This window comes from Callithrix jacchus, chromosome 4 (assembly GCF_049354715.1).
Source record: "Callithrix jacchus isolate 240 chromosome 4, calJac240_pri, whole genome shotgun sequence".
Taxonomy (NCBI): domain Eukaryota; kingdom Metazoa; phylum Chordata; class Mammalia; order Primates; family Cebidae; genus Callithrix; species Callithrix jacchus.
The window spans coordinates 52,800,291-52,826,748 of record NC_133505.1 but is presented as its reverse complement, the minus strand read 5'-3'; the positions used below and the strand labels follow the sequence as shown (position 1 = coordinate 52,826,748).

Here is a 26,458-nt window from a genome sequence, read left to right as displayed (position 1 = left end):
ACATAATAAAGACATTAAGACATCTCAAGTTTGGAATAAAAGGCCTTTATTCCCACCGAGCTCCAGAGTTGGTCAGACCCTGGGACACATGCCCACTCATATGAGACTGTTTTGTATTAGAAAGAAAAAAAGAAAGAAAGAAAGAAAAGAAAATACCTCTTTATAGGTTAGAAACCTACTTAGGTAAATAAGTGAGGTTCAGAATGGAGTGAAGCCAAAGTGTGGAATTAGAGGAGTGATACTTCCCTCAAACCCAGAAGTGCTCTGTTGGCTTTCTTTCTGCCTCTTGAAACTAACCATTCTCCCCAGTTGCAATCATTTAAGTATATGTCTTTCTTTCCCAACAAACTCGTGTTCTAGAAATCAGAACCCTGCCTTTTTGTTCCATGTGAACTCTCCTATAGTGCACAGCTAGCACAACATGTGGCCTCTGGTAGTTACATCTGTTGACTATGTGACCATCCCAATTGCCAGACTCTACAGAGTGTCTATCCAAACACCCTCCTTACAAACTGCCCTGCCCTCTTGCTGGGATTCAAAAGGGCCCTGTGTGCTGGTTATCTACTTGTCCCTCCACAGGAGGAAAAAAATAAAATAATCGATATTGTGTAAAGATGGGATAACACAAAACATGGTAAGAGAACTCACTTGGGAATTTGTGGAAGAGGCTCAAGTGGAATAAATGTATCAAATTTCTTCTCATAAGGCACTCTGAAAAACCAGCAAAGGCAATCATAAAACCGGTATGTTATCTACAACAACAAGATCAATACATCATTGTATTCAATAGAATGTCCTGTTTTCCAATTTTAATTTTCAAGTATGAACCTCAAAACTGTAATGACCACAAATTTTATTTCATTTATTTTTTGACACAGGGTCTCACTCTGTCCGCAAGGCTGGAGTGCAGTGGCACAATCTCAGCTCACTGCACCCTTAACCTTCCCAGCTCAGGTGATCCTCCGACAGAGGATCAGCCTCCCAAGTAGCTGGGATTGTAGGCGCGCACCACGATGCCCAGCTAATTTTTTGTATTTTTGTAGAGAAGTGGTTTTGCCATGTTGCCCAGGTAGGTCTGGAATGCCTGGGCTCAAGCCATCCTCTAGTCTCAGCCTCCCAAAGTGCCAGGATTACAGGCATGAGCCACCATGCCCGGCCCACAGATTTTATTTTATTTTATTTCATTTGTTTTGAGATGGAGTCTCACTTACTCTGTTGCCCAGGCTAGAGTGAGTGCAGCGGTGCAATCTCGGCTTATTGCTATTTCCCTCTTCCAGGTTCAAGTGATTCTCCTGCCTCAGCCTCCTGAGTAGCTGGGATTACAGGCATCTGCCACCATGCCCAGCTAATTTTTGCATTTTTCGTAGAGACAGGGATTTTACCATGTTGGCCAGGCTGGTCTCAAACTCCTGACCTCAGGTGATCCGTCCACCTTGGCCTCCCAAAGTGCTGGAGTTATAGGGGTAAGCTACAGCTCCCGGCCCACAGATTTTAGTTTTGGTCATTTTTAGTCAACATCATTATATCCTACATGGTTGATTTTTTTAAATGATATTTTTAATGTAATACACCAACTCCTTTTTTTTTTTAATTTAATGATCCTCCCATTTTTCTCCATCACTTTGGTCTAAGTTTACTTCCAAGTTTAAGTCCACCCACATAGTAGTCACTATAGCCAATGATCTGATTCAGTATGAAAATTTAGAAGTTTTCAAATGTGTGGCAATAGAGATAAGAACAAAATTAACAACGACTTTTTTGTAGTCCAACTCCTCTGTGTAATTTTAATTATACACATGCATATGTGCAGACACTAATTGAATACTAAAGATGAGCTTTTCAAGGAATTTTCATCCAATCATGTCTTATTGACATCTATCCCTTTTAAAATATAATTTATGTGTAGTGAAGAGACCCAATCCCTTTAATGTTAACTAAATAATGCTAGTATTATTTAGCATACACTTACATTGAAAAGTTCACTGGTGAGAGTGTTGACCCCGCCTTGTGAAAGCCTTTACTCTGTTCTGGGTACATATATGGATTATCCCCTGGAGTTAGCTTTGGGATTCCATTCCTGGGATCAATATCTGCATAGAAGTTTTGAAAACAAGATCATGTAAGGGCTGAAGATGATCCACAGACTTGCTGTAAGTATTGGCATGACAACAGAAATAGGATATTTTAGTATTTTGTTATAAATTACAAAGAAGTTTCTCAACGTTCTGTTTGTGAGTATCTTGCCTTAAGGAGATGAAGATAAACATATGAGCTTATGTTTGGGACGTTTTCCAAAACGTGTTGTTATGACTACCTCGTCCTGGAAAAGAATTGTTAGATTCAGATGGAGTGTTTGGTTTAAAATACAAGGTGAATCAGTGGTCTCTTTGCAATGATCCAAAAATCTCTGACCTAAAAATCTCTTCATTCCTGAGCATTAGTGCACTTTGAATCCCCGAGTCTTAGGAAGCCCAAGAAACAAATGTCCCTGGGGTTCTGCCTCTCTGACTGGGTCCCTGAAGGAAACCAACTGAGGGTGTCTTGCTCTTCCTTCTGCCTGAGGTCTGGGGCCATGCAAGAGTGGGAGATGGCTTCCTGAGAAGAGCAAGATTACTCAGCAGAGGCTCTGACACCCAGCTCAGCCCCTGCTAAACCCCCAGGAGCAAGAAAACTAATCACGGGAGTGGAAGGCGTCAGCCTAGTGTAGGGTGATCATTTAAACCCACACACCCAAAGTCCTTAAAATGGCCTATTTAAAAAACTTAAAATTAAATAAATCAACCCACACACTTGACACCAGATGCATCTCCTAAGAGAACAAGGCTGGACTACAAGGCTCACCAGTCTTGGGCTCAGAAGCAGAGACACATGGCTGGAAACATGACTTCCATCTTTGCCACACACCCAGATTCTTCTAGCTAACTCAGAAAAGCCATCAGCATGACAGGTAGGAGTTCCTGAGTCACCGGAGGATTTAATGTTTTTGTCTTTCCCTTTCAAAAAACCTTTTCAATAACTGACTGTGTTACACTTTTGATTAGCTCTTCTGTGTAGTGAAATAACATCAACTACACCCTTGCTTTGAGTTCCTGCTGGGTATGAGATGCTGAGGATTCAAAGCAGAGAGAGTGGAGGTTTAAAATATACAGTGAATCCCCTTGAGGCCAGGAGCTCTAGACTAGCCTGGCCAACATAGTGAAACCCCACCTCTACTAAAAATACAAAAATTAGCTGGGTGTGGTGGTACATGCTTGTAATCCCAGTTACTTGGAAAGTTGAGGCAAGGAGAATCGCTTAAACCCAGGAGGCAGAGGTTGCAGTGAGCCAGGATCATGTTACTGCACTCCAGCCTGGGAAACAGAATGAGACTCTGTATAAACAAAAATTAATTAAATAAATTAAATTAAATTAAATATACAGCAAATCCAAAACCTTTTGAATCTCAAACCAGGATACCGACAAGTAAGAGTGAAGTGATAGCAAGATGTAGTGGGAAGGGTTTGGACTTTGGAGTCAGTCACACCTGAATACATACTCACTCCTGCAGTTTCTAGTTCTGTGCCCTAGAGCTATTTACTTAACCTTCCTAAGCCTTAGTAACCTCGCTTATAAACTGTTTATTTCAAATGGCTACTTTGCAGAGTTATCATGAATACTAAGTAAGAATAATACAAGCATATACCAACACTCAAGAAATAGTAGCAATTATTATTATTTGAATTCAGAACTGAAGTAATACCCCTCATCCCAATTATTTTTTAATCCAGAAGATATAATTGCTATATAGCTAAGGTATAAACTTCTCTCCAGGAATCTTATCTAGATGAGGAAACAAGATATGTAAAGAAGAAGATAACACTAAAAGGCAGTAAATGCCACATACTCTAGAACAGTGTTCCAACATTTTAGCATGCCTGAAAATCACCTAGGAAACTTGCTTAAAATGCAGGCTTCAACACAAAAAATCCCAGAACCACCATTTTTTATACACACTCGAATTGATTATGATATAGGCGGTCTAAGGATAACACTTAGAAATAGACTATGGTGGCTGGTGGCTCACGCTTGTAATCCCAGCACTCTGGGAGGGAGGCTGAGGCAGGTGAATCACCTGATGTCAGGAGTTCAAGACCAGCCTGACCAACATGGTGAAACACTGTCTCCACTAAAAATACAAAATTAACTGGGCATGTTGGCACACGCCTATAATCCCAGCTAGTCAGGAGGCCGAGGCAGGAGAATCGCTTGAACCTGGGAGGCAGAGGTTGCAGTGAACCAAGATAGCACCATGTACTCCAGCCTAGGCAACAAGAGTGAAACTCCATCTCGAAATAACAACAACAAAATTTTTTTTAAAAACCCTACTGTGGTAAAAGGTATCACCAGATAATGTCATTAGAAAGAAAAAGAGCCAATTGTGTGGTGTCAGTATAAGGTATTACTTTTAGGGGGAAAATCTCCCAAACAACACTTCTGAGATAATGTGTTGTTTAAGCTATTAGGTACAATATGGGGCCTTGGTATAATTTCTAGATATTTCACCAAAACAGGTATCAGCCCAAAGTGCTGGCCACTATGTGTCAATAGCTGATAGACTCATAACACTGATGATCAGTTCTAATGCTTGTTTGTTTTTAGACAGACCATCCAATTTCTTTACATCCTGAATGTCTTTACAACCAGGAAGTAGAAAATGGGACACATACATTAAGAGACAAATAACCACACGAAGGAGTGACTGTCTACCAAATAACTTACTCTGCCCCACATTTCAGTGCCCCAGAGCACTTAGGTAGAGCCGTGTTCTGACTGGTAGATTGTGAGCAGAGATAATATGTGCCACTTGTAAAAAGAAACATTTAAGGAGCTGATGTGAAAAAACTTCCAGCATTTTCTCTTTTCCCTTCTGTGGCAATCTTAGAAGCCACAGGTTGAGATGGAAAAACACAGATACAAGCAGACAGGATCCTTGGAAAGGAGCTGCCCTGGAGAGCTGCTGGATCCACAGGGGACTTTACAAGAGAAAGGAACAAACTTTAGTGCTTAAGCTGCTGAGGTTTCAGGGATTGTTACTGTGGCAGAATCTATCCTATTCTAATACAATATTGCTATACTATAGGAAGAGCTACACAACAGAAAATTATATTTTCAGGACTGGGCATGGTGGTTCACTCCTGTAATCCCAGCACTTTGGGAGACTGAGGCAGCTGGATCACAAGGTCAGGAGTTCGAGACCTGCCTGACCAACGTGGTGAAACCCTGTCTCTACTAAAGATACAAAAATTAGCTGGGTGTGATGGTGTGGGCCTGCAATCCCAGCTACTCAGGAGGCTGAGGCAGGAGAATCACTTGAACCCGGGAGGCGGGGGTTGCAGTGAGCCAAGATCACACTACTGCACTCCAGCCTGGGTGACAGAGTGAGACTCCATCTCAAAAAAAAAGAAAACAAATTACATTTTCAGACCTATTTCACTACCACATACAATCAGATGGCGTTTTGTTCTGTGGCAACAACTAGGCTTTGACGGCCAATACCCTGGTTAAGGCTGATGGATAACGTCAACCATTATTTACAGATATTCTGATTGATTTTTTTCTATAATAATGTGTTGCATTCCAGTTTAAAATGGCAGTTGGTTGGCAATCCCTGAGCCTACCTCTTCATCTCATCCAAGAAATAATGAGTTGGAGCCAGGTGTGGTGGCTCATGCCTGTAATTCCAGCACTTTGGGAAGCTGAGGCAGGTGGATCAGGTGAGGTTAGGAGTTTGAGACCAGCCTGGCCAACATGGTGAAACCCCGTCTCTACAGGGATACAAAAATTAGCCAGGCATGGTGACACATGCCTGTAATCCCAGCTACTCAGGAGGCTGAGACATGAGAATTGAACCCAAGGGGCAGAGGTTACAGTGAGCCAAGGTCACATTACTGCACTCCAGCCTGGGTGACAGAGTGAGACTCTGTCTCAAAAACAAACAAAAGAATGAAATAACTAGTGGGAAGAGAATTTCACAAAGGAAGAAGGAACCCTCCCGGGTTCAAGCGATTCTCCAGTGTCAATCTTGACAGTATCGAGTGCTACAGTGAGATCAAGGAAGAGAAGAAATACAAAAAGACCATTGTGTTTGATGTTTAAAGAAGTCACTGTGTATCACTTAAGACGTAATCACACTAAAACGAATCAAACCTGTACATCCAACTACCATTTCACAGGAAGTACACAGGAAAGAGAAACCTGTTAAATGGCACCAAGGGATGTAATCAGCAAAGTCCTGATCATGGCCTAGTTTCTTCACTAAACAAATTGCAAGAAAAAAGGAAGGAGGACCTGTATATTGAAACTTAAGAGACACACCAACCAGTTTCAGTCTATGGGCCTTACTTGGATCCTGATCCAAACAAACGAAATATTTTTAAATTACAGCATTTATGAGACAGTGGGATTTTTGGACACTGAAAATATTAAGCAATTACTGTTAATTTTTAAAAATATGATATTATGGAATTGTGGTATTGTTAATAAAATAATCCTTATCTATCAGAGGTACATATGATATATTTAGAGATGAAATAATATGATGTCTGGAATTTGCTTTAAAATGACCCCCGGGGGGGAGGGGTAATGATGAAACAAGTTAGCCAGGTGTTGATTATTATTGAAGCTAAGTGGATGAGTACATCTGGTTTCATTATGCTATTGTTTGAAAATTTACCTAAGTTTTTCTTTTTTAAAAAATGTGAAATATGGGTTACCACTGGAGTTGGGGTTTACCAGTGGAGTTGGAATATTCAGGGAAGAGCATACTGGAGGCTTTAAATATAAAGATAATATTTTATTTCTTAAGTGGAGTAAAAGAACACAAGTATTTGTGATATTTCGTTCCATATAGTCAATACATTTTTTTATAAATATATCATTGCATTTACTCAGTATTTATAAAACTCTAAAGGAATAAGGGATGTAGAGAGGAAAGGAGGAAAGGAAAAAGGAAGGAAGGAAGGAAGGATGGAGAAGAGAAGGGAAGGAGGGAGGGGGAAGGGAAAGGAAAGGAGAGGGAAGAATTATAAACATAAGATTCAGAATAAAGTGGTTTACTTTTGAGCCAGAAGGGCAGTGACAAATGGGAATTAGGATTTGGATCATTGTGATAATCCCATTTACCCTTGATAGGTACCTGCAGCTCAAGAGTGCAAGGTGGGCCAGCTGCAGTGACTCACACCTGTAATACCAGCACTTTGGGAGGCGAAGGCCGGCTGATTACTTGAGCCCAGGGGTTTGAGACCAGCCTGGGCAATATGGAGAAACCCTGTCTCTACTAAAAACAGAAAAATCAGCCTGGCATGGTGGCACATGCCTGTAGTCCCAGCTATTTGGAGGCTGAGGTTGGAGGATTACTTGAACCTGGGGCTGGGGGACAGGCATTCCAGGCTCCAGTGAGCCAACATGGTGGCACTGCACTCCAGCCTGGGCCACAGAGCAAGACCCTGTCCTTAAAAAAAAAAAAAAAGTGCAAGGTACAGGACTCCTCACATATCCCATATCAATGACCACTCTCCCAGCTCACCTACCATGGCTTTCCACTTATTTTTCTACCTAAATAAATGAAAGCCTCAATTCTCAAAACTATTTGTCTCTGCTGTGAGTTTAAAAGTCTATTTTAAAACTCAAAAATGAGAACAGTCTACTTATTTCTCTTTGTATTCCTGCTACAGCAATCCTATTTATTCTGGAGCAATGGTGACCTCCTACACAGGGATTTATATAGAAAAGTGTGTCATAAATGGTCTGTTAGTACTCAGCAACTTTTGAGGGTCTTTGAATCAATCTTTTATGATATGAGTAGGTTTGGGCAAAGAATTCACCAAGCTACAAACCAAGGAGATATAGACACACAGGTAGATATATATTCATTTCAATAGCCCTTAATTAAATAAGCTATAAAATAAAAACATGCACTCTAGGCTGAGGTCTATGAGTTGTTTTCCTTGTGGAGAATATAAAGCACAATTTAAATGTGTATGCCAGGCAGCATCTAATTGGAACATAAATTCTTTTCTTCAGACTTCAATGGAGGTTTCTATTAATAAGTATCTGAGAGAACTTATCTGATGACTTAAATGTCACATTTGCATTTTATGAAATTCAGAGAAAAAAGAAAATGTGGATCAGCATCTGTTGTGAGTTCTCTGCCAAAGTATGCAGGCTGCCAACTGTCCCCTTCACTTTTCTATCTTCCTGGCTCCACTGGGGTAACATGGTGACTCTACAGGGCTGCCCCCAACTACAGAACGCAGGGCCTATAGAATCACGACTCAAGAGTTTTTCGGGGACGGCACAGTCAAGATCCAGAAAGAAACATCACCGTATTTCTTTCTCCCAAAGCATTTGTCCACCGTCCTCTCTGATAGAGACCTCTTGTTGCCGAGGAAGACTCCATTAAAGAAGCACTGCTTTCCAACATGGTAGGTGTGGATGTTGCTGCTAAGCCTCGGGTAAAATGTCCACTCAGGACGATGCCCATCTTCTGTAAGACACCAGAAAGCCTTCAATTATTGCTGCTCCCAGGCTCATAATGCAACCGGATAACAAAAAGCTGTGAAAACTCCCCAGGCACTACCGGCTATACAACCTCTAATTAATGCGTATAATCCCTTGGTTCTACATCAGAGACAGCGTGAAACTCTGTGGGACTAGGCACAAAAGGAAGGGAAGTAGTGGGAGAGCTACCTACTTTTTTTGCTTTTGTTTGTTTGTTTGCCCTCTTCACCCTCTCCTTCAAAACGAAAGCCAACTTTATGTTTGGAAGTTAAGTGTTGATTGGGAAGCTCAGAGACAGTCTTACAGGCACCTGTGATGCAATCTTCACTCTGATAACTGTGTAGGAAAAACAGAATGCCATCAACCAGCAAATGGCTAGGCCAGTGCCATCCACTTGGTACCTCAAGTGGCTGAAACATGGTGTTGGCTGCAACAATAGGACACACATGCGCTACGGTGACGCTGGGAAATGTGCCTGTGATCATTTCAAATGAGAAAAGCTGCCGTGAGACCTCAGGCTAGTTTCTGGGCCTTGCAGTGCCTTTGTTTCATCATCTGATACTTTTCCTGTATCGCTAACAGTGACTTTAAACAATAAAAGATCCCCTAGCAGCTCAAGGGATGCTGGAGAAATGTGGGCTCTGGGATAGCCAGGAAGAGCACAGGCTTTGAGACAAGCAAGTTTGTGTTCTGATCCCATCGCTGTACTTCCTGGCCATGTAGCTTTATGGATGACTGAATGTCTCAAAGCCTCAGTTTCCTCCTCTGTAAAATGGGTATGTCTATATTAGCCACATAGATCTATGTGTATTGACGCAGAAAGAGGTCCATGATCTATTTATACCAGTTTGTATATTAACCCATTTGTTTTATATCTATATGTGTACACATGCATATATATACATACACACACTTCAAAATACTGTAAAAATATATATCAACACTTCACAGCTATGGGGCAGAATAGGGATATTGCTGGAGAATATTGGGGAAGGGGTTTTTATACTCTATATATTTCTATATTATTTTAATGTCTTGCTACAGTATTTTAATGGGTTTTATATAAAGGCATTTCATTTTTGAAAAACATATAATAGCTTCCTGGCAGAAGTATTGTGAATTTTGAGATAAAGCATGTCAAATGCCTGGCAGTTGTGGGTTTTCAATGATGGTGGCCAACAGTATGGCAGACTTCTGAAAAGACCTGGGGCACAGAGGCCTGTGGAGGAGGGCCTGTGACTTACTTGTCTGCAACTTAAGCAGGCTGAATTCCTCAGGATACTTATGCTTTTGGACTTCAGGCAATGATGTTTCAGAGGAGTGCTCAGAATGTGAGGAGGAGGATTTCCGATCCAAGTCAGCAGTGCTGCTGGAAAAAGAGCAGAAGGGCTGGATTCTTCCACACGCTTACACTGGTAGTTAGAGCCTGATCTCACATAGTTCACCCTAGAATTGCCCTCACTTATGAGAACTGGGACTACTCCTCTATAAAAGTCCCTGATATCATTTATTTACTCACAATTTGAGGGGACTGAAACTTATTCAAAAGATTGGTATTCAGTGGCTCACACCTGTAATCCCAAAACCTTGGGAACCTGAGGCAGGTGGATTGCTTGAGGCCAGGAGTTTGAGACCAGCCTGGGCAACACAGTGAGATCTCATCTCTACTAATTTTTTTAAAAGGATGTTTAAAAATAATTTGGTGGTTCCTCAAAAAGTTGAATATAGAATTACCATAAGACTTGGCAATTCCCTTTCTAGGTATATACCTAAAATAACAGAAAACAGAGATTCAAACAGACACTTGCATGTGAGTGTTCTTTGCAGCATTATTTATAATAGGCAAAAAGGGGAAACAACCCAAATGTCTATCAAGAGAAGAATGAATAAGCAAAATGTGGTACATAATATGTTCAATGAAATATTATTCAGCCTTAGAAAGGAATGAAGTGGCCTGAGCAAAAAAGTGAGCCCTCATCTCTATTTAAAACAATTTAATTAGCTAGGTGTGGTGGTGCATGGCTGTAGTTCTAGCTACTTGGGAGGCTGAGGTGGGAGGATCACTTGAGCCCAGGAAGTGGAGGCTGTAGTGAGCAGTGATTGTGCCACTGCACTCCAGCCAGGGCTACAAAGTGAGATCCCATCTCTTTAGAAAAATGTTTTTAATAGCTAAAATGGCAAATACTGTGCCATATATATTTTACCGCAATTTTTAAGAAGGAATTATATGTGTTGCAACATGTATGCACCTTGAAAGCATTACACTAAGTGAAAGAGGCCAGACACCAAAGACCACGTATTGATAATTCCATTAATATTCTATGTCTGAAATAGGCAGATCTATAGAGACAAAAAGTAGATTTTGGTTGTCTCAGACTAGAGGGATAGGAAGACAGGAGTGTGGGGTGATGATTGCTAAAGGATATGGATTTCTTTTTGCAGTGATGAGAATGTTCTAAAATCGATTGTGGTGATAGATGAATACACTAAAAACCATTGAGTTGTATGTACACTCTAAATGGGTGAGTTATATAGTATGTTAATTATGTTTAAATGACTCTATTACCAAAAAAAGCATGTTCAATAAAACCACTACATGCAAATAAAAAATCAATAAGTATATGGAGAAGATGAAGAAATAATCAAAAACAAACCCAGACGGAAATGATTAAAATAATAGAGTATTTGTTTAGTGCTGAACTTCCTAGCAGTTTATAAAGGTCCACAACAAACTATGGTGGGTGTCAGCAGAACATGCAATCACTTCTAGTTTATATGGCTTCGCGTCTGATACCTGGCCTTGGACAATGTGTTCAGGTATAATGATCTGTTATCAAGTCACAGAATCTTCTTTCATAACACTGTATCACTGGTATTTAAATGGTATCAAGGCAACTTCATATTGCTTGTCTTGTTTGCTCCCTGCTGACAATCCTGTGGTGTAGGTAGGACAAATAACTCAGTGCCCCCACCCCAAATTCAGAATATAAGCAATTTTGGAGTTGTGTTAGTTTCCATGACCAGAGTATAGCTAGAGACAACTGGAATTGGGGCTCAATATCTCAGAACTGTCACTCTCCTCTTCTTATCCTGACACCTGGGCTTCGTTTTCGCCAATTGCAGATGAGCTTCTTGACAAGAGCAAAAAGCCACTGGTAGCTCAGATTTGAATTCTCATTGTCCTCTGACCAATTTTTATTCCCATCTCCAATGTGAAAAATCTCAGGGAAGGACTCATTGGCTTGGCTTATATCATACATTCTCCCTTAAATCAATCACAAGTAAGAAGTGGAGACAAGTAAGATGATGATAGCTTCTATTTGGAATACTCATTAAAAATGGGTAGGCAGGAGTTTGAGACCAGCCAGGGAAACATAGCAAGACCTCATGTTAAAATGTTTAAAAACTGGGTAGGGAAGAGTGGGTGTGGTGGCTCCTGCCTGTAATCCCAACAGTTTGGGAGGCCGAGATGGGTGGATCATCTGAGGTCAGGAGTTTGAGACCGGCCTGGCCAACATAGTGAAACCCCATCTCTACTAAAAATACAAAATTAGCCAAGCATGGTGGTGTGCACCTGCAATCCCAGCTATTCAGGAGGCTGAGGCAGGAGAATCACTTGAACCCAGGAAGCAGAGGTTGCAGTGAGCCGAGATCACACCACTGCACTCCAGCCTGGGCAACAGGAACAAAACTCCGTCTAAAACACAAAACAAAACAAATTGGGAAAGAAGGAGTGAAAATCAGTTCCCCAGAAAAGGAGAATAGCATAGACGAGGCCAGGCCACTGGGAAGTCAGTGGAAGCCGAGCAGCTTCTACAATATGTGAACACAAGCAAGGGATTGGAGGGAGCTACTTCAAGCAAAGGAGGCAACGTGAGCAAAGGCATAGAAGGAAGAAACAGGAAAATGAAGAAATTTGATGTGCTTGTGGCAGGACTGCTGGAGAAAAAACTGGAGAAGAGAAGGAGACAGATCTGGAGAACTTGCAGTTCATATGAGGGGGGACTCTTTTTTATCAAGCTTTCATGGGATTTCATTAAATAATGGTAAGCAAGGACATGGCACAGTCACATACGGTTAGAAAACTCTGGAAGCTGTCAAAGGAATGGACTTTGAGAATATAAAACTTAAGTCAGGGAGTCCATTTAGGAGAGCGTAGTGGGCAGCTTCTGACACGGTCGCCAATGATCCCTACCTTTTGGCACTTATTCCCTTCTGTCATCTTCTCCCTTTGAGTATAGGTTAGACCCACTAACTCACTTTCAACAAAGAGAAAACAGCAAATGTCATGGATATCACTTCCGAGGTTAGGTTGCAGAGAGACTGTGGTTTTTCCCATGTGCACTCCTGCTTGCTTGTGAGGAGAGACAGCTGCTGTTGTGAGATGCCCTCTGTAGAGACAAGGAACTGAGGGAAGCCTGTGGCAACAGCCAGTGGGAAACTGAGCTCTCAGCCCCAGCAGCCTGTGAGGAAGTGAATCCTGCCACCAACCATGTGAGTGAGCTTGGAAATGTATCCTCCCCAAGTTGAGCCTTCAGTTGAGCCCAAAGCCCTGGCCAGCATCTTGATTGCAATCTCATGAGAGAGACTTTGAGCCAGAGGCACTCATCTAGCTTATACTCAGATTCCTGACCTGCAGAAAATGTGAGATAATAAATGTTTGTTGTTTTAAGTCACTAAGTTAGGATGATTTGTTGTGCACCAATAGATAACTAATCTAGAAGATATTACAGTAGTCCAGGTAAGAGATGATCAGGCCCTTGAGTGGGACCAAGGTAGTATAGAAGGAGTAGAAGAGATGGACTTACATGGTATTTCAGGGCTCGATCACCAACTGGTTGAGTGAGTGAGAGGAGACAAGTATGATCCATTAATCTGTACCTTTGGGGCTGTATGAATACTGAGATTATCAACTGAAATAAGGAACAGAGAAGGATCTGGTTTTCGAGGATGGGTGATGAGAAGTTCAATCAAGGCATGCTGAGTTTGAGAGGCCTGTGTGATAACAGGTGGAGATAGCTAAAGCAGTTGAGTATATTAATCTGAAGCCTGGGCTATGTCTAGACTGGAGCTTTAGATTTGGCTACACATGCTTTAACTGAGTTAGGTCCTCTGTAACCCAGGCATCATGAGAGATAAAGGGGACTTATTGAGGTAGGAATTAGGAATGCAGAACTGGCAGCAATCGCCCAGTTCCCCATCCTACAGGACATGAACTTCACAGTCTGGGCTTTCTTTACCTCCCAATACATGGACCCATTGCTGCTGCTAGTGACATACTTCTGTTTTAGAGGACCTAAAGAGGCAGAGTTTAAGAATTATGCCAGCCTCTTCTATGTCCAGTGCTGAGGGCAGCAAGTCCACTCGCAGCAGATTTTATTAAACAAAGAATCACCTGAGCAACTTCCCTTAACTTTAACTGAATAAATCCACTTCTAGGAATTTACTTTTATTATATAACCAGAGATGGGCAAGAGCCTGATGTACAGGAGCACTTATTACACCACTATTTACAAGAGCAAATCTTTAGAACTATAGGTCACTGGTTAGACTTTGGTCTATTCAGACACTCCAGCACTGTAGTTACTGAAAACCGTGTTCTTGGAAAACACTCAGAGGTATGAAAAAATCCTCTCCACATGTTGCTTGGTGAAAAAGCTGCCTTTATAAAATGTCCTTCAGTAGGTGAATGAATAAATAAACTGTGGGACATCCAGACAATGGAATATTATTCAGCATTGAAAAAAATGAGCTATTAAGTGGTGAAACGACAACAAGGAAACTTAAATGCATATTATTAAGCAAGAGAAGCCAATCTGAAAGGGTATATACTATACGATTCCAACTATATGTCATTCTGGAAAAGAAAAAACTGCGGAGACAGTAAAAATATCTGTGGTTGCTAGGGGGTGGGAGGGGTGGGAAGGGATGAATAGATGGAACACACAGGATTTTTAGGGCAGTGAAACTACTCTGTATGATACCATAATATGCCGGGAGCAGTGGCTCATGCCTGTAATCCCAGCGCTTTAGGAGGCTGTGGTAGGTGGATCACGTGAGTCCAGGAGTTTGAAACTGGCCTGGGTAACATAGTAAGACCATGTTTCTACAAAAAAAAAAAAATTAAAAATTAGGTAAGCATGGTCGCACACACCTGTGGTCCCACCTACTCAGGAGGTTGAGACAGGGGAACTGCTTTAGCCTGGGAGGTCAGGGCTGCAGTGAGCCATGATTATGCCACTGCCGTGGTGAGCCATGATCATTCCACTGCCTTTCTCAAAAATAAATCAATAAATAAAAATGGAAAAGGTACTATAATGATGGATACATGCCCTTATACATTTGTCCAAACCCATAGACTGTGCAACATCAAGAGTGAGCCCTATTGTAAAATAGGGACTTTGGGTGATTATGATGTATCCACGTAGGTTCATCCATGGTAACAAATGTCCCACGCTGGTGCGGGATGTGATAGTTGGGGAGGCTGTACATGTGTCAGGGCAGGAAGTACACAGGAACTTTGTACCTTCCTCTTAATTTTTCTGTGAACCCAGAACTGCTCTGAAAAAGTAAAACACTTAATAAATCTTTTTAAAGTGTAGGTTTTATGAAAGAGTAGTATAATATGATCTTAATTGTAAAATAAATATATCTTTTATGTGCAAGAAAAAATTAAAATTAGAAAAAGCTAATATAAAAATGTTAACACATATTCTCTAAGATGTAAAATTTTAGTGACTTTTATTTATTGATTTATCTATTTATTTATTTTGACACAAGTTCTCACTCTGTCACCCTGGCTGGAGTACAGTGGCTCAATCATATAGCTCACTGCAGCCTGGAACTCTTGGGCTCAAGTGATCTGCCCCCCTCAGCGTCCTGAGGAGCTAGGATTACAGGTGCACACCCACATGCCCGGCTAATTTTTGTATTTTTTTTGTAGAGAGGGGTCTCATGGTGGTGCCCTAGCTGGCCTCGACTTCCTGGTCTGACGAGATTCTCCCACCTCAGCCTCCCAAAGTGCTGAGATTATAGGTGTGAGCCACCATGCCTGGCCATGTGACTTTTATTGTTAATACTTTTATTTTTAAAAAGTCTTCATCTTTTTAAATTTTCTACAATAAGCAAATTACTTTCATTTTATTATTGGAAAAACAAATTATTGGAAAAACATTTTCAAAACTTTTTATGGTAAAAGAAATATAAACAGAGAAAGTACATAAAACACAAAGACAGTTTTACAACTAATTACAAAACCAACATCCTGGTCAAGAAACAAAACGTTAGCCTAGCACAGTGACTCACACCTATAATCCCAGCACTTTGAGACGCCAAAGTGGGAAGATCGATTGAGCCCAGGAGTTTGAGGTTAAAGTGAGCCAAGGTAACACCACTCTACTCCAGCCTGGGTGACACGGCAAGACCCCTCTCTCTACCCAAACAAAAGAAACAAAACGTGGCCAGTCCTTCCCTTCCCTACTCCCCAGAAACCATCTGTGTGTGTCCACTTCTGGGAGCAGTAACCACTATCCTAATTGTGACTCTTAGGATAATCATTTCTTTGCTTTTCTTTAAGTTTTACCACCCATGTATGTATGTATCCTAAAAATACATAGTTTCACTTATTTTTCAACTTTATAGTAGCAAACACACAGAACTTACTGTGTCCCAGGAAGTCTTCTGAGCTCTTTCCAGGTATTAACTCAAGTTAATCCTCACAACAATCCTATAAACTATCATCACCATTTTACAGACAAGAACACTGAAGCCCAGGGGTGAAGTCATTTGCTCACATTCACACAGATACTAAGCGGCAGAACCAGGATTTGAACCCACACAGTCTAGCTCCAGAATCCATGCTCTTGCCAAGCATACCATGCTACCTCTCAGACTGTTGACTTCTTTGTCAGGATCTCCCCCAACAGTGACAGCTCTGCACCAGACCCTTACTTACTCTAGGTAAGCAGACACTCTGGGGAGGCCTGGGGACTCACTGATGCTTGGGCCTGTTTCAACAGAAGAAGAGGAACTGACACTTTCATCAGAGGATATTGTGTTGGCAAAACATCCCTTAGATTCCAGAAAATCACTGCAGCTAGCACCTGCAACACAGAGATATCATATTTAATTACATTATTGAAAATACATTCCACCCTATTTTGTTTCCTACATTATAAATAAATTTTTAAAACAGGTAACATGTATTGAGCATTTACTGTGCACTGAGGATTATGTCAACACCTTAAACACGTTATCCCATTTAATCCCTATAACAACCCACAGGCATAGGTATTCCTTATTATCCCCATTTTATGGTTGAGAAAATTGAGGCTGGGAAGGTTAAGAAACTTGCCTATGATCACATAAAAAGTAAACATCTAGGCTGGGTACAGTGGCTCATGCCTATAATCTCAGCATTTGGGAGGCGAGGTGGATGGATTGCTTGAGGTTAGGAGTTTGAGACCAGCCTGGCCAACATGGTGAAACTCCATCTCTACAAAAATACAAAAACTAGCTGGGAGTGCTAGCGCACTCTTGTAATCCTACCTATTTGGGAAGCGGAGGTGGGAGGACTGCTTGGACCCAGGAGGCGGAGGTTGCAGTGAGCTGAGATTGTACCACTGCACTTCAGCCTTGGTGACCAGAAACTTTGACTCAGAAAAAAAAAAAATCTAGGCCCATATTTGATTCCAGGTCTTGTGACACTAAAGCCTGAGATCCTAACCCCTCTACTAGACTGCTTGCCTCTACACATAGTTCACCTACTCTGAACTAAGTGGAAGACCTATGATCTGAAGTGAGTTGTATAGCACTGTCTGTTATATTATGCATCTCAGTAAAAGGATTGGTTCATAGAAAGACTGATGAATATAATGGTGATCACAATTCAAAGAACACCCTCAGAAATTTTGTGGCTTCCCTTCACACTTCTCATTCATGATAGCAGCATCCATAACAGTTCCTGGCACAAAGCAGGTGCTCAATAAATGCTTGCTTGCATAAGTGAAAAAGAATTATAACTCCCCAACCACCCACAGTTACAAGTAAGGGAGTCCTGAAAACCAGTGAGTGTCAGACAGAGAAGAGCACCCATTATCTTCACTCTGCTATACTATTAATACTTCATAAAAGTCAATCTGTTCTCTTATCATTTTATATAGTTACGTGCCTCATCAAGCCACAAAAATAAAAAGTCAGATGAAAGAATTATGCATATTTCTTTATGCATAATTTCATAGAGCACCAAAGCTTAATAGATGGCAATGTAACCTCTGGTAATGAGAAAATTGTAAGAAATAAGAGTCAAACTTCTCTGATTCTTGAGTACATTTTTAGACTGACTGCTATTCCACCTACACAGTATCATGCTTCACACATATAGAACCATCTTTTGGTATCAAAGAGGGATTGGTTCCAGGACCCTTGAAATACCAAAGTCTGAGGATCCTCAAATCCCTTATATGAAACAGTGTAGCATTTGAATATAACATATGCACATCCTTCTGTATATAACATATGTACATACTGTACTGTAAATCATCTCCAGATTACTTGTAATACCTAATACACAATGCAAATGCTATGTAAATAGTTGTTATATTTTTATTTGTATTATTTTTGTTGTTATATTGTTGTTTTTTTTTTTTTGAGATGGAGTCTCACTCTGTCACCCAGGCTGTAGTGTAGTGGTGCCATCTCAGCTCACTGCAACCTCCGCCCCCAGGTTCAAGTGATTCCCATGCCTCAGCCTCCTGAGTAGCTGGTATTACAGGCACCTGCTACCATGCCTGGCTAATTTTTGTATTTTTAGTAGAGACAGGGTTTTGTCATCTTGGCCAGACTGGTCTCAAACTCCCGGCCTCAAGCAATCCACCTGCCTCAGCCTCCCAAAGTGCAGGGACTACAGGTGTGAGCCACTGCACCTGACCTTGTTGTTTCCTTGTTGAATATTTACTACGGGCAGTTGGTTGAATCTGCCCATGCAGAGCCCATTGATAGGACTGTAGAGTAGAAACTATGCAAATTCCCACCATCTATCAGCAGGACTGCTACTCAGACAATTTTTTATTCATTTCCTCTCAAATTCATATCACAAGTGAATAATATCTTTTCCACTCTCTGTCACCAAAACTTACACCCCTAAGAGGACTTTGCCTTTGACTCCACAAAGCTTAAAGTTCAGCTGAGTTACTTCCTCCCTTCAAAATCCTTCCACTCTGAGTTTCTCAGGATGTGGCACAAGGCCTACCTGCATCAGAATTACCTGGCAAGCCTGTTAAAAATACAGATTCCTGAATTCTGTCTCAGACCCATTGAATTAGAATCTCTCCAAGTGAGGTCTGGGAACCTGCATTTTGAATAGCGCCCCCCCGCCCGCATCCTCACCCCTGCTCTTCATTTAGGCTCACGTTTGGCAGTGATCTCCTTCTTGAGGTCTAGTTGCATCACTGCACTATATTTTATCCTGTTCCACTTCCAGATTCCCAACTGCACAGAACTTCCTGAATGTCCCCAGTCATGAGAATCCCCTTGGGATACTTGTTCAACACGCAGGCTCCAGGGCTCTGATTCAGACCTACAGTCTGGGAGCCAGGATATTTAAGAAGCACCTCAGGTGACTGTTAGGGCCTGCCAAGTGTGGGAAGTGCTGCTCTGGAATACGCCCCAGAGCCTAGAGCAGCCCCCAGCACAGTGAGGGCCAACTGGTTGCTTGAAGTGTAGCTGGGATGGAGTCAAGCACAGGGGAGATGGCAGGAAAGACGCAAAGCTGTGAGGAAGAGGGGACAGGTCCCCAGCAGCCTAAGGAAGAACCACCCATATACCAAGCCACAAAAGAAGTATCAACAATACATAGACCACACTCTCTGACCACAATGCAGTACAAATTAGAAATCAATAATAAAAAGACAGCCAAAAAGTATCCATAAGCTTGGAAATTCAAACCATGCTTCTAAATAATTCATATACAAGAAGAAATTGTAATGGAAATCATGAGGTGCTTAATGATCAATGAACATTAAGTACTATATATCAAAACTTGTGGGAGTCAACTAAAGCAGTAATTAGAAATCTGGAGCCTTAAATGCATATGCTGTATTTCACTGAATATGAGACACCATCAACGGTACTAGCATTATTATTTTATGCACCACAAAGAACAAAGGCTGCCAATTAAAGTATGACACATGCTTTTATCACTTAGAATTTTTATTTTATACTTATTGAAGCTTTTTTTTTTTTTTTTTTTTGAGACGGAGTTTCGCTCTTGTTACCCAAGCTGGAGTGCAATGGCACGATCTCGGCTCACCGCAACCTCCGCCCCCTGGGTTCAGGCAATTCTCCTGCCTCAGCCTCCTGAGTAGCTGGGATTACAGGCACGTGCCACCATGTCCAGCTAATTAATTTTTGTATTTTTAGTAGAGACGGGGTTTCACCTTGTTGACCAGGATGGTTTCTATCTCTTGACCTCGTGATCCGCCCGTCTTGGCCTCCCAAAGTGCTGGGATTATAGGCGTGAGCCACCGCGCCTGGCTTATTGAAGCATTGTTTTAGATTTACTTAGACATAGATTTTAATCACATATCACTCATATGCCTATGTGAAGAAGGAAAATAAAGACAAAATAGACTGGCTAAGGCATTCCTAAATTTTATGCACATTCAGAAGTCTGACTACTAAATCACTTTCAATTCAATCACTGATGTCCACATTTTCCACCTAATACTGACCTAATAATTCACTAAGAATGATGCAGCTTTTTTTTTTTTTTTTTTTTGAGTGGGAGTCTGGCTCTGTCGCCCAGGCTGGAGTGCAATGGCCCTATCTCGACTCACTGCAACCTCTGCCTCTCAGGTTCAAGCAATTCTCCTGCCTCAGCCTCCTGAGTAGCAGGGATTACAGGCACTCACCACCACAACCAGCTAATTTTTGTATTTTTAGAAGAGACAGGGTTTCACCATGTTGGTCAGGCTGGGTCTCTTGGCCAGGCTGGTCTTGAACTCCTGACCTCATGATCCGCCTGTCTCGGCCTCCCAATGTGCTGGGATTACAGGCATGAGCCACTGCACCCAGCCCCACATTTCTTAAATGAGTGCTTCTCTATTGTCTCTGGAGTTTTCTTCCAAGCTACAAACACACATTCTACATGCTTCAGTGCTCATACAGCAAAAATTATTACAACTACATCATGGTGGCTGCTGGGCTCACAGACCTGGTAACATGCAGTCCCTACTTCAAAGATGCAAAGTGTCCATCCAACAATTGACGGGTTATAGTGTTCAAAATCAAAATCCAAAATGAATGAACTAAGCTTTCAATTTAAGAAATAAGAAAAAAAAAATACTAAATCCCCCCAAAATTTTAAGGAATGAAATAATAAAAACAGAAATGAATGAAATAAAGATTATCAGAACTATGGCTTCATACAAAAGCTAAATAATGTAGATAAACAAGGCTCAAGAAAAGATTTTAATCACAAATAAATAATATTAGGGCAGCCTGTAATCCCAGCACTTTGGGAGGCCAAGGCTGGCAGATCACCTGAGGTCAGGAGTTCAAGACCAGCCTGGCCAACATGGTGAAACCCCGTCTCTACCTAAAATACAAAAATTAGCCAGGGCATGGTGTCACACGCCTGTAATCCCAGTTACTCAGGAGGCTGAGACCGGAGAATCCCTTGATCCCAAGAAGTGGAGGCTGCAGTGAGCTGAGATCACGCCACACTGCACTCCAGCCTGGGCAACAGAGTAAGACTCTGTCTCAAAAATAATACTACTAATGTTATTATTATTAAAAATGAAAAGAAGGCCATAATTATAAACAAAATAGAGATAACGTTACAGATAAAGAAATTAAGCTCCAGAAATGTCAAATAACTTGTTCAGGGTTACATTAACTATGGAGTATAATTTATAAAATGTAGTCTAATATTCAAATAATCAAGACAGTACTGACAAAAACCCTAACAGACAAATCAATAGGACAAAATTGTAAACATAAATAGAATAAAATTTTATATGAAAATAAGTTGCATTTTATCTTGGTGAAGAAAGGATGGGTTATTCAAAAAATATTGCTGGAACAACTAATTAACCATTTGGAATAAAAATAAAATTAAACCTTTTTTATCCCAAACTGGAATAATCCAGATGAAATACAGATTTGAATGTAAAAATTGAAATTAAAGATGTACCTGAAAAAATAAGTGAACGTGTATATAATCTTAGAGTGAAGAAGTTATTGCCATGAAAGATATCAAATACAGGCAAAATAAAGGAAAAGAGGCATATATTTGAATATGCCTCTTTAAATATACACTTAAAACTTTCATAGCAAACTATAAACGGGGAAAATCTGTAACATACCTGATAGAAAGAAAAAATAGTAGCCATGACAAATTATGAGCTTTTATACATTTATAAGATGAAAATAAATATCCAAAAAGAAAAAAAAAGGGCAAAAGACATGATCAGGTAACTTACTTTTAAAACAAGCTGGACACAGTGGCTTATCCCTATAATCCCAGTACTTTGGGAGGCCAAGGCAGGTAGACTGCTTGAGGCTAGGAGTTCAAGACCAGCCTGGGCAACATAGGGAGACCTGGTCTCTAGAAAGAAACTAAAAAGTTAGCTGGGCATGGTGTTGCACACCTGTGGTCCCAGCTACTATGGAGGCTGAGATGAGGATTGCTTGAGCTGGGGAGGTAGAGGCTGCAATGAGCCCTGATTGTACCACTGCACTCCAGCCTGGGCAACAGAGTGAGACCCCATCTCAAAATAAGATGAAATAAAATAACACATACAAATAGCCAATATATATTTGGGGGAAAATTTCATCCACCATAATAATTGGGTTTGGAGGAGTGGGTGGTTATTTTTTGGGTTTTTGTTTTTTTTTTTTTTTTTGAGACAGGGTCTTGCTCTGTCACCCAGGCTGGAGTGTAGTGGCATGATCTTGGTTCACTGCAACCTCTGCCACTAGGACTTAAGTGATGCTCCCACCCCAGCCTCCCAAGTAACTGGGACCATGGCATGCATCACCATGCCCAGCAATTTTTTTTTATTTATTTTTTGTAGAGATGAGGTCTTACCATGTTGCCCAAGCTCGTCTCAAACTCCTGAGCTCAAGTGATCCACCTGCCTCAGCCTCCCATAAAGTGCTGGGATTACAGGTGAGAGCCACTGCACCTGGCCCCATCCTAATAACTGAAGACTTGAATTTAAAATAAGATACCATTATTTGCTATCAGTTTGCAAACACTCAGGGTTGCCATAGCTTGGAGTAATGGCATTCCTATCATTGCTGGTGGGAATGATAGGAATCTTCCTGAAGAGCAATTTGGCCATACGTTACTTCCAAAGCCTATGAGAAGTGCATATCACTTGACTCAATAGTTCTACTTCTAGAAATGTATCTATGAAAAAGGCATGAAATGTATGTATAGAGATATAGAATGGATTCACATATGTGGAGAAGAAATGAAATCAAGGCCAAAGATGTCCTCTATGTTGATACTTGCATGTGAGCTCTGAGGTATTTATGGTAACATTTACTTATGGCAATTTTTGCCCATAGGTTTTCACAGTGGCTGCCTTTCACAGCATGTAAACATTTTAATTGTATATTGCCACTATAGGACTTGAGTGTTCCCCCAGGCAAGAACTGGTTGGCTCTATGGATAGTATCAGAGAGGGCCCTTTCCCACATTTTTTGTTTGTTTGTGTTAGGGACAAAATTTAAATGTTTAAATACTGATGCTCCCACAGTATAGAGTACCATCCAGTTACTCTAAGCAAGTCAATTACTTCTCCACATCCAGCTCCCAGTGGCTGCCCTCTCCGCCACCTGGCTCAGAAGGCTGTGGGGAGAAACAAACACGCTAAGGAAACACACCCTGCTTGAAAGGATCGCCATTTATCGTGAAAATTGTTATTCAAATGCAATAAATGTCAAGTAAGCCAAAAGTCAGAAAATTCTAACAAGTTTCTAAAACACTATGAAAGAAGAAGAAACTATGTAATTAAAGGCCAAGAGAAGGTTCTGGTGACCAGAAAGGAATTCAAGGGAAAAAGGAGAATTTGAAAGAAAGTCTTGTTTCTTTAGTGCCATCTGTGGAATTCAGGATAATTATTTCCGGTTTTTTTTAGGCAGGAATAACACCTTACATAACCAAAGCATTTTCATATGCTTGTCATCTCAGCTGATTTTCACAATAGCTCTGTCCGGTAGGGATAGAAAGAATACATCAAGCCATGTTTGTTTAATGTGGATACTCATTTAACCAAACACTATTTCCCACCCCTACTTATCTGCTTAACAAGGGGCCTACGGATCAAGGACGGTGGTTTTTAACCCACTTTTGGATTATATCCCCTCCCCCATGAGCAGTAATGAAAGCAATTGGTTCTCTGGTGGAAAAATGTTCACACACACACACACACGCAGGTATCTTCAACTGGTTTGTGGAGCCCCTTCCTTCCTGAAAACCATAGACTCCAAAGATATTCTAAACTCAGATATATTCTCCTGAATGGATTCACCTACACAGTAGAAAAGGACACCATGGGTCTTTCAATAATGTGCTCTGGGATCTGGTACCCTTCCAGTACCCCTAACTCAAAAACATGGATCCCTAGGACATCCTTAAAACAGCATCTTCCTCCTTTACCCCAAACCAAACTGGAAACTGCAGAAAGGTCTGGAGCTTAACTTAGAATCCCAGAATCCTTTTCTCCGTGCTGTTCCAGACCCACTTGGACAATTAATAGTTCTAACTCCTCCAGCTCCTCCTTCTCTACGGTCCCAGCATATATCAATAGCTGGGTGGAATGAGTTGTACCTCCCTCCTTTCTCCGCACTGTGAAGGAGAATGAGGTGATCATAGACCCAGAATACAGAAGACCAGGGAGAAAGCTAAGAATTGATCTAGCAAAGTCTGGACATTTCACAACCCCTTTATGCAGCACGCAGACCACTCACCCATAACAGATAAATGAGAACTTGAGCGCAGACACACTCTGAGCTTTTCTGGGAGACTGTGGCTGTTCAGGGCCATGACACTGTTCTCTAAAGGCAAACGTGCCTCCAAGTACCCTCCTCGGCCTTAACCAATTATGGAGCTACCAGCCATTATTTAATTTTTAGAGTGTTCATAATTCCCATCTGAACTGTCCCATCCAATAAACAGTGACACAAACCTGCTAATATATCAGCAAAAGAAAGATGAAGAGACACAGGCTCGGGAGTATGGCAGACTCACGTCAAATCCAAGCTCTCCATTTATTAACCCAGGCCCTGGGCAGGTCAAATATTTGACTCCCTTTACTCACAGGTAATGTACTTCTCCACTGTTGTGAGATCCCCTGAGGTAACTTATGAGAATCTCCGCTTTGGCGGTGCTCTCTGCCTAATCAAATCTTGGGTTAGTATAGGCATAAGCTACTATTCAAGCAGCTCTTTCACACGCCCCCAAACTAGCCTCCTTCTAAACTTCAAATGGTGCCCCACCCCCACCCCCGACCCCGGGTGTAGTATACTTGGATGTGAACACCAACTCCACACCCAGCGGTCTGGGTTTCTTAGCACTCAACTGTAGGTCCTCTCCACCTTGGTCATGTCAGAGTCCCTTTTCTCTGGAGCCTTCTCCAGCTCTCTGCCACAGGTCGCGCTTGAGATGAAGGGGAGACGGCAGCCCTGTGGACCGTTTCCAGTAAGCATTGGTGGACTCGTCTGTGCACGTGTTGGTTTTAAATTTTAGAAGTAACCCAGAGACAAAGAAAAGGCTCTTGTAAGAAAGGTGTCAGTGAAAACAAATTCCGCAAGCCATCGAAAGTCAGGAGGGAGGACTGGCCTCTAAACCGGAGCCTCCCTCCCTCCACCCGGGCGTTGCTTGGTTTCCAAGCCCTCTGAGCTCCAGCGAGTCCTCCCCCAGCCCGAGCCAGGCTCGCTGCACCCCCACCCCCAGCTCGAGGTGCTCCTTCTTTTCCACCTCTGGGTCTTCCCACCCCCTCCCCCAGAGGAGGCTCGGGTCTGTGCTCAGAGGCTTCCGCGGAGCATGGGACCAACGCACCAATTGGCAGGCTAACTGCCGAACGCACGCCGAGGCCGAGAAACCGAGAGCTCAGGGCAAGAGGGACGCCGTTGCCTCCTGTTCCTCCCGCGGAGGCGCGTTCCGGGGTTGCCGGGACACCGGCCCCAGCCACGCGGTGCGCAGCGTCCTGCCTGGCCCGGCTGCCGGCCCAGCGGCCGGCCCCCACCCCCTGGGCACTGTGGCCATCGGTATGGGATGGAGGCTCCCGAGAGGTGCGGAGCCAGAGGCTCCAGCAGTCACCTGCAAGAATCGCTGCAAAAGCCACTTTGTGGTTTTGGATTTTTTTTTTTTTTTAAGAGTTGTGGTTCTTTTCCAGGCAATTTTCATTATTAGAACTGTAGGCTCTGGTGGCAGTGAAAGAGGCGCCCTCCACAAGGCTTGCAGATGCCTGGTTATAATTGGCATTGATTAGACAGGATCCACCTACCACTTACAGAGCGCCTTTTCTGGGCCAGGCGCCCTGGTGGATGTTATCTTCCTTCAGCAGCCAGCTGCATTTTTCAAAATAGAAAACCAAATTTTAGCAAAGGCTTGCTCAAGGTCACCCAGAAAACAGAGTCATTTCCAAGTTTCCTCATTCCAAATCCACCACTCTTTCCATCATATTGACTTAAATTTATCTTCCTCGTCTTTTCCATTATCTAATAAATCTTGCATAGAAAGCCTCTCTTCAAGTCTAGTTTAAGTCCTTAAGTTCGCGTTTAGACCAAGTTTTCCCTTTTTTTTGTTGCTGATTATAAGAGAAATAGTCATTGTAGAAATATTGGAAAATGTGGAAAAATATTGTCAGTATCCATGATCCCACAATATAGAGGTTAAATATTTTTTTCT

At 41.8% G+C, this 26,458-nt stretch overlaps 1 protein-coding gene across 5 annotated transcripts in view; it reads right to left on the bottom strand.

The window, feature by feature from the left end:
- The window catches only part of SPATS1 (spermatogenesis associated serine rich 1), a 34,171-nt gene extending 8,455 nt beyond the window's left edge, over positions 1–25,716 (bottom strand). Inside the window, exons 1-7 of one of the 5 annotated variants that reach the window (XM_008994519.5) lie at positions 25,607–25,716; positions 25,128–25,266; positions 16,493–16,640; positions 9,783–9,907; positions 8,363–8,524; positions 1,970–2,090; positions 649–711 (exon numbers count right to left, since the gene is read on the bottom strand). In XM_008994519.5, the coding sequence (XP_008992767.4) occupies positions 649–711; positions 1,970–2,090; positions 8,363–8,524; positions 9,783–9,907; positions 16,493–16,640; positions 25,128–25,254 (746 nt within the window). In that variant the 5' untranslated portion in view covers positions 25,255–25,266; positions 25,607–25,716. Of the gene's footprint in view, positions 1–648; positions 712–1,969; positions 2,091–8,362; positions 8,525–9,782; positions 9,908–16,492; positions 16,641–25,127; positions 25,445–25,606 lie in introns of those variants that run through there. The other 4 variants (XM_017971128.4, XM_078369315.1, XM_078369316.1 and 1 more) reach the window with 4 other exon arrangements.
- Positions 25,717–26,458: the final 742 nt, after the last annotated feature.